General features: G+C 40.0%; 1 protein-coding gene across 1 annotated transcript in view; it reads left to right on the plus strand.

Moving 5' to 3' along the window:
• LOC307046501 (polypeptide N-acetylgalactosaminyltransferase 16-like) overlaps nt 1-14,067 on the plus strand; it is a 29,115-nt gene that overhangs the window by 1,815 nt on the left and 13,233 nt on the right. Inside the window, 3 exon segments of the mRNA XM_079692870.1 lie at nt 9,047-9,225; nt 10,658-10,756; nt 10,846-10,947. Of these exon segments, the coding sequence (XP_079548996.1) occupies nt 9,047-9,225; nt 10,658-10,756; nt 10,846-10,947 (380 nt within the window).

The raw sequence follows: 14,067 nt of genomic DNA on the forward strand, positions 1-14,067 counted from the left end.
CATTTTAAGTGTCTCCCCTTAAGTACATTAGCCTGTATGCCCATGATAAATTGCCTTAGCTAAACCTTGAGCTAACTTATCCATTAGCTAGTAACCTACCTTAGTTAACTCTATTTGTTTTTGTCTTTTGGCTAATTAGCTGTAAACTCGAGGCACTGGCAGTTTAGTCATTTGTTCATCACCACTCACCTTCAAACAAGCCAAGAAAAGCCGGCATATTAAGCGCTTTGAGCACCAGGTAAAGCGCTTTATAAATGTAATGTATTATTATTATTATTATTATTATTATTATTATTATTATATCATGGGACTGTAAGGAGGGAGGTGCTGCTACCTGTCTGCCTGAAGGGACTGTCCGCACCGCTGTGCGCGAGACGTGGTGGGAGGGAAGGAGGTTAGAGAGAGCACCGGAACTTCACAGTCTAATCTCCCGACCTGATATTTTTATTTTGTATTCAATCAATATATTTTTGGAAAGGGAAACGCAAACAGCAGTAGATATATATTCATTTATATAAAAAATAAAAAAGAGGAAAAAAGGGCACTTTCTCTGGAGGAAGAAAAAGGGCAGGGGCTCAAGCCCACTTTGTGCACGTGCCTGTACTTAATTAAGTATACTAGTTACATGTACTTTAATGGAGTATTTATTTTCTAATTCATTTTACATGCTTGTTACTCCATTTATTTAATCTTTTAAGTAACTTTGAAGATTCAGATTAATCATACAAAATATAATCAACAAATCATTCCCCGTGCTGTATTTCATTATTATTTGATTCCATATGAAATTCACGAGCTATAGTAAACAAACAAGCTTCACGTTAGCCTGCTTTTCTCTGTTCTCTATCCAGGGTGTCCGCGGGGTCTTAAAAAGTATCACAAGTTGAAATCAAATTAGCGAAAATGAAGGCTATTAAGAAGTCTTAAAAAGTATTAAACAGCATTTTCCAAGGTATTACATTTTGTAGCTTGTTTTCAATAAGTATATAAATGGTCCAAAGAGGTTGTATTCTACAGTCTGCCTGAATGTAATCATTGCGTAGGTGTGTAGTGTGATTCTGGGTAGTTTATTTATGGCATCCCGTTGGATTTGACGTCATCTGAACAGGACATCTCTCGCTCACTGCTTGATAGCACGCGAAGGTCCGTTTACGCCGGTTGTTAAGCAACATCGTTATGGGGAAATGCATGTCTGCGTCCAAATGGTTGGAAGATAAGGAGGAAGGACAATCAATACTGTATATAGTCAATGTGAGGTAAAGTCTATTACCAACGTTCAGGGAGCTCTATGCAAGTCAATGGGACTCCCTGTTAGTTAGCCAAGGGATCCTGGTGAGTGAGGGGCTCCGCGGATTGGTCCATTTGGGCCAATCCGGTCATTTGTTGTTGATTTGGGTGTTCACACGTCACAGAACCCAGGAAGCAAACAATGGAAAAAGAAAATGTCCAACGAGGCGTTCTGGGGCAGCACAGACAGGTCTTCTCTGTGTTAGAGTTTTACTCGCTACAGGGTGTACTTTGAGGGTTTGACTCTGCAGACCGTTTACATGCAGAGAAAGCTACAGAACACACAAGGGGACGGGGAATAACCGGAAAAGCATGACATGGGACCTTTAATCCAAAATGCTCAAATGTGAGGATTTGCTGCTTCTTGTTGTTTTATATCCATTTGTATTTCAGCTGTTTTTGTTGTGCACTGAATTAAATATAAAAACATGCATTAAATATGTCGCCTAATTGGGGTTAGTCTACTCAATGACAGAAAGGAGTTCCTTCAGGGAAAGGGGGAACCTCTACTTTAGAAAAAAACCTGCAAATGAAATATTTAGATAATAATGACTAACAGCCGTATCCAGCTGTACTTTTATGAGACGGGCTGTTGTGGAAATGCGACATGCTGGAGCTCATGTGCGGCGGGGATGAGTGCCAACATGTCAGGAAGCTCCTCTCTGCTGCGGCACGCTCATTAAACGCTGATTTCATAATTCAAGGTGAAAGCAGTTGTTGCATTTACTCCTGCTTAGGAAGTCACATCATGTTTTATATTGGAATAAAAAGTCTGCATGAGTGTGTGAACGCAGGCCAACAATGTGGGGATGATCAGAGGATGCAATGTGGAAGCACTTTGAGTGTCTGATCGTTGAAAAGAGGGATTTTATCTCCGCTGCTGGACAGGACTTTAATCAGAGCGATGTTTGAACTGTGTGCTTTAGGGTTTCTTCTTCTGTGGTAATCTTTGGTTTGCTCAGCGGGTCGTTGCCCTCCGTCACCAAAGTGACATTTCTGCAGCAGTTTGTTCAGCGACAAGTCAGAGAGGAGAGGGAGTAAAGAGAGAGAGAGAGGGTCACTGCATTTACTTAGTTTTATAATCCTTTCTTTCTTAGTATTTATATACTTGCTGTTTATCTATTTACAGAGTGCTTTTAAGACACTTTACAAATGCAAAGGACATCATTAAACATCCAGCCAACTTAAATCTTATTTATTTATACTTTTGACTTTCCCTTTTGTTGTTTTTCATTTCATTTTCTCATTTTCTATCATATCTTCTCCATGTGGCACCCTTCTCTTTTATCATTGTGTCTCCCTCCCTTCTTTTCCACGTGTCAACTCTTCCTATATCCATACACCTTCCCTCCTTCGTTACATCATTCATTATTCTCTTATCTGTCTTTCCTCAATCATTGCTCCCTTTTTTAAATATTATTTTGTCCCCCCCTTCTGTTTTTTCATCCATTACTTTCATTACAGTATCTCCCCCTCTCTCCCCCTCTCTCCCCCTCTCTCCCTCTCTCTCTTTTCCCATAAGCCCTTTCATTAGCATCATTTGTTTCACTAATGACCTCATCTGTGAAATCTGTTTGCACTGCATGGCTACATTTTTTCCTCTCATTTCCTGCGTTGAGTGCTCTAATTTCCCAGCAACACATGAACTCTCCGTACAGAAACACTGTAAATCCCTCTGTAACATTAGCAATAATCAACACATCTGTAAACATCTGACCTCAGATACACATCCATCACCACGTCTTCAGATGAGGCTGGCTCTCTTGCTCAGACTTGTTTCTGACTATCACTGTCACCATTTATTTTTTAACCCAACACGTCACCATATAAACACTTCATGAGAGAACTGGGTTAAATGTGCTGTTCAGGTCTGGACATGGGTGAGCTTCTCTTTCCATTACTGCAACACGCGCAGAACCTCAAGTTGAATCTATAAAACCTCCACTAATGCTTTCTAACTGTATGGCTCCCAAATCATCATCCAATTTTGTAATTTAAGCTTAGTTTTTCATTATTTTAAAGGGGCCCTATTTTGCTTGTTTTCTGGTTTCATATCAGTATGTAGTGTCTCTACTTTAAAGAGTCCTCTCCTGCTGATGTTCAGGTGTATATCAGTATGTAGTGTCTCTACTTTAAAGAGTTCTCTTCTGCTGATGTTCAGGTGTATATCAGTATGTAGTGTCTCTACTTTAAAGAGTCCTCTCCTGCTGATGTTCAGGTGTATATCAGTATGTAGTGTCTCTACTTTAAAGAGTCCTCTCCTGCTGATGTTCAGGTGTATATCAGTATGTAGTGTCTCTACTTTAAAGAGTCCTCTGCTGCTGATGTTCAGGTGTATATCAGTATGTAGTGTCTCTACTTTAAAGAGTCCTCTCCTGCTGATGTTCAGGTGTATATCAGTATGTAGTGTCTGTACTTTAAAGAGTCCTCTCCTGCTGATGTTCAGGTGTATATCAGTATGTAGTGTCTCTACTTTAAAGAGTCCTCTCCTGCTGATGTTCAGGTGTATATCAGTATGTAGTGTCCCTACTTTAAAGAGTCCTCTCCTGCTGATGTTCAGGTGTATATCAGTATGTAGTGTCTCTACTTTAAAGAGTCCTCTCCTGCTTATGTTCAGGTGTATATCCGTATGTAGTTTCTCTACTTTAAAGAGTCCTCTCCTGCTGATGTTCAGGTGTATATCAGTATGTAGTGTCTCTACTTTAAAGAGTCCTCTCCTGCTGATGTTCAGGTGTATATCAGTATGTAGTGTCTCTACTTTAAAGAGTCCTCTCCTGCTGATGTTCAGGTGTATATCAGTATGTAGTGTCTCTACTTTAAAGAGTTCTCTTCTGCTGATGTTCAGGTGTATATCAGTATGTAGTGTCTCTACTTTAAAGAGTCCTCTCCTGCTGATGTTCAGGTGTATATCAGTATGTAGTGTCTCTACTTTAAAGAGTCCTCTCCTGCTGATGTTCAGGTGTATATCAGTATGTAGTGTCTCTACTTTAAAGAGTCCTCTCCTGCTGATATTCAGGTGCATATCAGTCTGTAGTGTCTCTACTTTAAAGAGTCCTCTCCTGCTGATGTTCAGGTGTATATCAGTATGTAGTGTCTCTACTTTAAAGAGTCCTCTCCTGCTGATGTTCAGGTGTATATCAGTATGTAGTGTCTCTACTTTAAAGAGTCCTCTCCTGCTGATGTTCAGGTGTATATCAGTATGTAGTGTCTCTACTTTAAAGAGTCCTCTCCTGCTGATGTTCAGGTGTATATCAGTATGTAATGTCTCTACTTTAAAGAGTCTTCTCCTGCTGATGTTCAGGTGTATATCAGTATGTAGTGTCTCTACTTTAAAGAGTCCTCTCCTGCTGATGTTCAGGTGTATATCAGTATGTAGTGTCTCTACTTTAAAGAGTCCTCTCCTGCTGATGTTCAGGTGTATATCAGTATGTAGTGTCTCTACTTTAAAGAGTCCTCTCCTGCTGATGTTCAGGTGTATATCAGTATGTAGTGTCTCTACTTTAAAGAGTCCTCTCCTGCTGATGTTCAGGTGTATATCAGTATGTAGTGTCTCTACTTTAAAGAGTCCTCTCCTGCTGATGTTCAGGTGTATATCAGTATGTAGTGTCTCTACTTTAAAGAGTCCTCTCCTGCTGATGTTCAGGTGTATATCAGTATGTAGTTTCTCTACTTTAAAGAGTTCTCTCCTGCTGCTGTTCAGGTGTATATCAGTATGTAGTGTCTCTACTTTAAAGAGTCCTCTCCTGCTGAGGTTCAGGTGTATATCAGTATGTAGTGTCTCTGCTGGAACTCCCAGCAGCTTCAGAGTAAATCGCCAGAGCGCCGACACCACCTCATCTCCACCGTTCCCATGTTTTCTTTTGTGTTGCCATACTGTAAGTTAGTCTCTCTCCGTTGGTATGAACGCAAAATCCCAGGAACTATCGTAACTATTCCTGGGAAAAGTACTGTGAAAGGGTCTAAAAAACGTTGACATCCAGTATTCCCCGTTTATTTCCCCTTTTACATCCTTTAAATTCACATTGAGCACATTTTTTAAACCAATGGGAATATTCTACATATCTTTTTTTAACACATCCTCCCAAACTCAGTCCAAGAGAATCGCCTTCTATGGAAACTTTAGGATCTACACTGCAATTACAAATAAAGTGTTGGAAGTTTGCACAAATGCAGCTGCACAGCTTGAGCTTGTGATGACTCACTTTGCTATTTAACTTATTTAGGCAAAACATGTAAATACTTGTCTCTAAGCTTGCACACATCAATACAGTATCTATGGCCTTGTAAATAGATCATGAAGACGACCACAGCAGGGACTTATCTCCAGCCTTTTGGGCAGATTTCACAGATTTTTGGTTTAATTCGGCCGGAAGAAGTCAGCAGACGTGTTCATCTTCCAGACGAGCTTCATATTTAATTCAACAGACCGAGCCTCGAAGAGCCTTCTGTTATTTTTGTTTTATTATCATTGGATACCATTTCTTTTTTGTATAGCTTTTAAAATGCAGTCATGCTGATACTTGGGGATTACCCGGGGATATAAAATACAGAAAGAGAGTCTTAACTGTAACGAGCCTCCAAACCTCTTTGATATGTTATACTGGTGAGAGAGGCTCTGATGACATGTAGATTATTGTGGAAGATATAATCATAAGCTTTATTTATATAGCTTTTATAACATGCTTTACAAAAGAAAACATTAACAATACATATGTTTTTTAAAAGGACCCTATCCTGCTCTTTTTTCAGGTTCATATTTGTATTTTGTGCCTCTAATATGTTTCCTTGCCTTTATGTTCAACTTCCAACCTCCTGTCTCCCCCAAGATAAGAATATGTTGACATCTGCTGCTTGTGATCACTACGCCTACATTTCTAGCGAACATCTGACCAGTTTTCTTTAATAACTTAGAGTGTGAAGAATTGACAGAGCTGGGAAAAATGAGGAACTTTCCTCTGGGTGCTAAACTCTGTGCTGCAAGGCTATTTGCAGAGCGGTGATAATTAGATTAGTTTCCCCACAGAGCAGCACTGGGATCAGCTGGTCGTGTCACTGTAATGGTGACAGAATGAGTTCCTATTTCTGTGTCATTATCAGATATTGTGACTGAATTAGAATCAGAAGAGTTTATGGCGAGGTACTGTAGGATATCCACTCTGAAAAAGTCAAGAACATACATTTAAAATAAAAAATGTGCAATGCAAATGTTTAAAACAATAACAGAAATATAACAATACATATTTACAAATGATACTATTAAAAAAGAGTGAGAAATACAATAAAAATATAAAAATGTTTACTAAAACATTTAAGGAAAATAACATACATTTAGAATAGAATAGCTACAATAAAAACATGACAAATATATAAAAAATACCATAACATACACATACATTATCAATATATCATCAATAAAATATACTGTATATTATATTATATAGTTGTAAGAAAAGATTTGTGTTTTGCTAAATGTTGATAATTCAGATTCCAGAAAAAATAATGTGGTTTTTGGTACATAAATACAGACAATCTTTGTGTGCCTGGCCCTTTAAGAGGTGTTGCTAGGGCGTTGCTATGCTAAATTAGCTTGTTTACACCTTCTAACGGTATTTACATGTCAGCTAAACTCCGTTAGCTTACTTTTTACTTTGCTTTTCACAACCTAATCCGTGTTTTCTAACAAACTGTGTGTTCTTGGTCGTTGTCAGCTTGGTATGATGATTTAATTTACCGAAACAAAGTGTGTTAATCTGTGTTAATGAACCGGAAAAGAGCGCAGGTTAAAGTGCTAACGCTGCTAATTAATGTGAACAGCTAGCTATTAGCTTGTGTTTCATGTTGGCTACTACTGAGATTAAATAGCATGTGTGTTCGTGAATAGATATGTCTCTTAAAGTCTTAGGTTATGTCTTTAAATATCTTGTTGTGTAAGTCCAAAACCCAAAGTATTTCACTTTAATATCATATAAAATAGAGTAAAGGAGTTTATCTCCATATTTGACACTTCTAAAAACATATTTTGTATTCTCATCTCAATCGAAAAGTTATTAAACTTATAAATAAATACAGTGCCGTTAAAATAACAATATTTGCATTTGAAATATAATAATGTAGCAGAAAAATGGAAATCCTCAATTAATGTACAATTACTTAAAAATGTACACAGTACTTGAGAATTTTGAGTCAGTCGCTTTGCACCACTGGTTATTTAAGCACAGATCAGACACAGCATTCATTCAGTGTCTGATTTCTTTCCATCTGATGCATTTTAGTACAATATTCACTTTCAATTATCTCTGTTTTGCATCTCTGAGTTCATTTAGCTGCTCAATGCTCCACTTCATTCACCGCCAGATGCTCGCTTTGTGTAGGAAGTATACAATGAGTTTTTCAGAGCTATAGTCTGTGGAGGTAACAAAGAGATATCTAAATGTACTTTCTGTCTCTGTGTCAGACATGTTTCTTTCTGTGAATCATTGAAATGTTCCCACCTCTCCCCCTGAGAGACTGAAAAGGAGGTCACTCCCACCTGAACCTGGCTGTGAGCTTAATAAAGCAGCAGAGGACAAAGCTCCGTCCTTTATTTAAACCCTTTCCGTCCTTTCTCCCATCTGTCCAAAGCTTCTCTTTAATGACAGCCTCTCTCATCTGCTTTTATGTATTCATTAACTGTATTTACCTCCCACTCAGCAGTATTAAAGCTACTTTCAGAAAAACCCCATTAAGCACTGAGGATTACATGGACTTTGTATTCTGATTTTTGATGACAGCCCGTCCCATTTTGCTTTGTTAGCACTGACACTGTGACTTGAATGAGAACATTTGGATTTACATTTCAATCATTAGGCTGGTTCTGATGCAATGGAGTGGTGCAGGAATGAGTCTTGCATGGATGTTGCTGTGGGATTGCAGTGCAGCACCACAGAAGAAGAGATTACTACTTACACACATTGCTTCAATGTAGAGGATGTGAAGCAAATTCTCAATTAATCTCATGCTTAGTTTGATTCCCTGCTCCTTTGTCAGTGTCCTTGAGAATTAAATTGAACCCCAAACGGCCAGAACACCACTTGGCATAGCATGTGTGTAAAGTGTGTTTTAGCAAAGACAGAAAAACTCTCTGATAGGTCCAATAACTTTTAATCAATAAGATAATCAACAGGAATTTAATCGGCAGCATTTTTGATAAGGGCTGCATGACGAAGAGTTCAGCATCGCCACATTGCTGCAGGAGTCACATTTCAGGACATGTCATTAAAAAAAATAACTTGTCTTGCTCAGTTCTTATTTTCTAATGTCTCATCTGCAAGAAGAAGTCTTTCTGATATAAAATAATGGACTGCTACAATATTTGTGTTTTTACCTCGTCGTTAAAGTTGATTTTAGTTAACAAGAGTAAAGGGTTCGACCAGAAGGACTGTTCATTCTTATAAAATACCAACAGTGAACTTTAAAAATGAAATGCTGTCTGTTTTTATGAACAACGCATCACGACAGACGGCTCAAAACAAATTCTCTTGATGAGGATGTTGTATGCAGCCATTTCTCAGTATTATTTAATGATGCAGAAGAACAGTGCTGGCAGTGAACGAGGATGCATATAGTTGTGCTGCCGTGTTGGCACCTCTGCTCGCCAGGGAGTGGTTTTGTGTTTGTGTGTCCTTGAAGTGACTGACGCTAATGCGTTTTTTTTTATCAGTTATTTTCTACTGACACGCCCAGGTGTGTCCTTGTTTATTGATGGTGGTGTGCTCTGCAGGTGACCCAGCCCCCGCGGACAGAGCAGAGTCAGCTGTTGGGGGGCTTCGATGAGAAGGCTTACCTGTCGGCGAAGCAGCTGAAGCCGGGGGAAGACCCGTACCGAGAGCACGCCTTCAACCTGCAGGAGAGCGACCGGCTGGGCAGCGAGCGGTCCATCAGAGACACCCGACACTACAGGTGTGTGTGGGGGTGTGTGTGTGTGTGTGTTTGTGGGGGGGGGTCTGGGGGGTGTGGGTGGGTGTGTGTGTGTCAGCTTTCACCTGCACCATCTGTTGCCATTATGTTGAAGCAATAGAACTTGTAAAACATTTTGTAATTGTAAAACATGGCGATGATCAAAGCACAGCTCTGTGTGTGGTTGTGTGTGTGTGTGTGTGTGTGTGTGTGGTGTGTGTGTGCGTGCGTGCGTGCGTGCGTGCGTGCGTGCGTGCGTGCGTGCGTGCGTGCGTGCGTGCGTGCGTGCGTGTGTGTGTGTGTGTGTGTGTGTCCGTCTGCTTTCACCTGCACCATCTGATTGAGGATTCATTTAGATTAAATCTTACAGGATGGAGTAAGTGAAGTGAGAGAAGTGTCTTAAAGCTTGTGTGAGGGTGAAATAGATAGATTTTATTGGAAGGGTAAGAGAGAGCTGACTGTCCTGACTGCTGGGTATATACGTGGTATCTCTCACACACAGGGGGTGGAAAAAATATCAATGTAAACACTTGCTTTGATGGGCGGCCCTGATAGCCCATCTCCTGCAGCTGAGACCCAGCAGCGCTACATGTAGGTGGAATCTTGAGCTATTTTGTGCATCTCCGGCGAAACATATGAAATCATTTCAGGTCCATTTATGAGAGATTTAGATAAAATCATATTCTTACAAACCAGTAATGGCTGTAAAAGAATGTGATGTGTCCTGATTGTGTCCTTCTAAGGATTTGTTTTATTTTTTAGACAAAAAATGAACGGATGTACTAGACTAGATTAGATTAACTTTATTGATTCCAAACTGGGAAATTGTACTAAAGTTGAGCCCATACTGCAGCGGACCTGCATCAAGCTTGCCGTCTTTTGCTGGATGTCGTCCCTTCTCTTTGCCCTTTTGCAGTCAGCACTGTGCAAAATTAAATATAATAAAAACCCAACATGCAGATTTTAAATCATGAGTCCTCATTGTATGTTCTTTGGAGCCTTTCCTTTTGCTATTCACTATATGAGGCAAGGCCTTAAAGCTACGAGCCACAGGAAGCACATTAAAGCAGAACGCGTTAGAAAACTGTGCAACTGTTACCCGGCAACCGGATATTTCCAGCAACAACACTGCACCTCTGCTAATCACAGCTGTGTGTGTGTGTGTGTGTGTGTGTGTGTGTGTGTGTGTGTGTGTGTGTGTGTGTGTGTGTGTGTGTGTGTGTGTGTGTGTGTGTGTGTGTGTGTGTGTGTGTGTGTGTGTGTGTGTGTGTGTGTGTGTGTGTGTGTGTGTGTGTGTGTGTGTGTGTGTGTGTGTGTGTGTGTGTGTTCAAGGGCCGATGTGCCAGTGTAACACATACATGTTGTTCCTGGAGAGAAGCGAGGTGAAGCTTCCCTCACTGTGTGATGATTGTGTGATGAACCCTCCTCTCTGCAGGTGTGCGTCTCTGAAATATGACTCAGACCTTCCCTCCACGAGCATCATCATCACTTTCCACAATGAGGCTCGCTCCACTCTCCTGCGCACCATCAAGAGGTAACGAGGTCGAACATAAGCAGCACCATAAATCAGGAGGAATGAGACCGTGTTTTCTGACCCTCGCCCCTCTGTTTCCTCCCTCCCAGTGTCCTGATCCGAAGTCCTTATTCTCTGATTCAAGAATTCATCCTGATAGACGACTTCAGCGATGACCGTGAGTTTATGTTTCATTGCTGGTTAATGCTGTGGTTAGAAATGTAGTTGCAGGGTTGAGAAATTGTTTAATTTTCCTAATTCTCGGGCTTGGAAAATGCTTAATTTTAACTAATGTGTATATTTTCAAGATTAGGAATGCTAATGTGAAAAAATGCTCCTTTAACACTAGAACCGCCAGAGGTCGTTGTTTACCTAAAACCGCCAACGGGTCAAATTTACCCGCTGTTGATTTTCAAGGTACAATGTTCTTTTATTTATCATGTAGAACAGTGAGTTCTGATCGCACAGGGATGAAACGTATACCAATAGCATCTGTGGACTCTCAGCTTTTCATATGATATAGTTTGTGCAGATAGCATGAAGTATAAAGTATCGCTACCAGTGCTGATTTAAACGCTTGGTGTTAGACTTGTGTTTTGTTTAGGTACAAATCTCTCTATCTCTCTTTCTATCTATCCGTCTGTCTGTCTGTCTGTCTGTCTGTCTATCTATCTATCTATCTATAACTACCTATCTATCTATCTCTCAATCTATCTCTCAATCTATCTCTCTATCTATAAGGAACCGCAGTAGACAAAAGGCGTTGCTATAGCAACATGTCATGTTTACGCTGCATTTTCTTTGAGGTAAATATTACCCGCTGGTGGATATAAGTATAAATGGCAATTTCTTTGGGCGATTTTTTTCAATCTGACTTCATATTGACCCTTTTTAACAACAGAGGGTACTACATAACACACTTTCAGAAAAAGTGACGGACTGGGAGACTTTAATATTTTATTGAAAAAAAGTTACATACCATCAAAAAACAGCTGTGGGTAAAATTGACCTGTTGGCGGTTCTAGTGTTAAAAAATACTTAGGCAACCATTAGCCATTAACCAACCAAGGTAACACTCACCCACCTTATCACCTGAATCTCCTCCTTGAGCACCATTGTGTTCTTTTCAAACCAATCATCTCTCAGAGGGGCGTGGCCAGCAGCAGCTCATTAGCATTTAAAGCTACAGACACAGAATCAGCACTTTGGAAACAGGGCTGAAACAGAGGGGATTATGGGTAATGCTGCAATGATCTGTTTGGTGTTTCAGCCAATCAGAGACAGGTTCTGTATAGATCTGAAACCTCTAGTATAATGTTGAAAAAGATTATAATAGGGGATCTTTAAACTTCAGCTTTTCCCAAATCTTGTCTGCTGCCCTTTGTATAAAGCTCTTCATTCTGCTGTGAATAAGTGTGATGCAAATGTCAAAGGAATGTTCCAGCACATGAGAAAGCCAAACAAAAAGGAGAAAATGTAGCGCGAGGATAATGTCAAGAGACAGGAGTGGCTTTGAAAGTGAGTCACACTGATGTCGGATATCACAGGAAATCAGATTGAATTTTGGAGTTGAGATTTTCCTGAGGATTTGGTCTTTTGTGATGATCAGTGATGCCGCTGAGGGATGGAAACACCACACAGCAATCAGCTGGAGCTGTTGATTTAACATTTATACAGTTTCCTCAATTTTCTCCATATGCAGTTTTTTAACCTATAGTTTTAGTATCTACTATTATGTATATTTTTATATTATTTAAAAATGTTCCATATTTATAGATTTGTAACCTTTTTAATTTATATACATTTTTATATTTTATCATCTTGATTTCAGTTTTAGGGTAATATTCATATTGATTAAAACATTTTAAATAATTAATTGAATATGTCATTTTTGTAATTTATATATCTATTCATTGTTAAAGGTAACCTATCATGCTATTTTTAGGCAATAGCATAGGTCTCAGATAAATAAAAAATATATAAAAAACTCAGCTCATGCGGGACCCGGCAGCTACTGTCTAAACTAAACACTGCCGTGATGAAACACCATATCATGGATTATCAAGGATTGTCTCTGAAACAGTTTGGAGCTCAAAGGCTTTCTCTCTTGCCGGTTATACCACAAGGTGAGTTCCTTTTTACTTCCTGCTTCTTCACACACATGCTCTCCAGTACAGGTTAGCTCTGAGTGTTAGCGATGCTAATGTAAACACCGACCATATTACGTCCAAAACAGTCGGGCATTGTTTCTGATAGCAACGTTTCTGATTGGGCCGTGGGTCCACATTTCAGATATTACGTCATATCGGACGCAAATCTGGATCAGCTCCGTTGTTCCCCCGTTTTTAGAGATTTGGTTACGGAGGAAAAGAAAGAGGGTTTTATTTTCTGACGCTGCGTGAGTTCCCCGACACACCGGGGACACATCTTTATATAGAAAAGACATCAAAAAGTGAATTTTGCATGATAGGTCCCCTTTAATACTATTATTATTATTGAATATATATATTTTGTTGTCTTCATTTTAATTCTCAGTACTCATTCCTCTCTTCTCTCTATGCATTTAAAAATGTACATTTCCCTGTTCGGAAAATCTTAAAGCCTTAACTGCTGATCAGTGCATTCCCTGAACAATTATCAACCAATAAAATCTGGAGCTGCTGCCGCTGCCATGTGGAACTGATCATTGTTATGCAAAAAGCAGATAAGTGGTGTAATTGACCTTGACATTTTAGAGTTAATTGCACCATAAAGTGCGGCTTGTGTTTTACGTAGCGCACCACGACTGAGGATAAACACATTTTCAGTAATCATTCCCCTTTGTCAGCATTAGGCAGAAGAATTACATGAGCTCATGTTTACACTGTCCACAGCTCTGTGTGTAATCACCAACACATGTTGTGTGTGTGTGGGAACAGCACAGTGACCTACTTCCACTGTGTACTCAGGCCATGACGCACACACTCTCACACACACACACACACACACACACACACACACACACACACACACACACACACACACACACACACACACACACACACACACACACACACACACACACACACACACACACACACACACACACACACACACACACACACACACACACACTCTGAGGTGTCCAGACTTCTTAGCAGTGTGTGTCAGTGGCAGCAGCAGTGGAGCTCTAATATCTCACTAATGCCTGTTCACTCTCCCTGTGCTGCGGACGCTTTGCTGCACTGACGCTGGACTGGCACCATGATGACTTTAGAGCCAACATGGCCGCCTATTGCTTGTCCTGCAGCAAGACTTTAACCTCCCCCGTGTAATGGCTTTCACATTTCAGC

This window comes from Notothenia rossii (genome assembly GCF_949606895.1).
Source record: "Notothenia rossii genome assembly, chromosome: 7".
Lineage (NCBI taxonomy): Eukaryota > Metazoa > Chordata > Actinopteri > Perciformes > Nototheniidae > Notothenia > Notothenia rossii.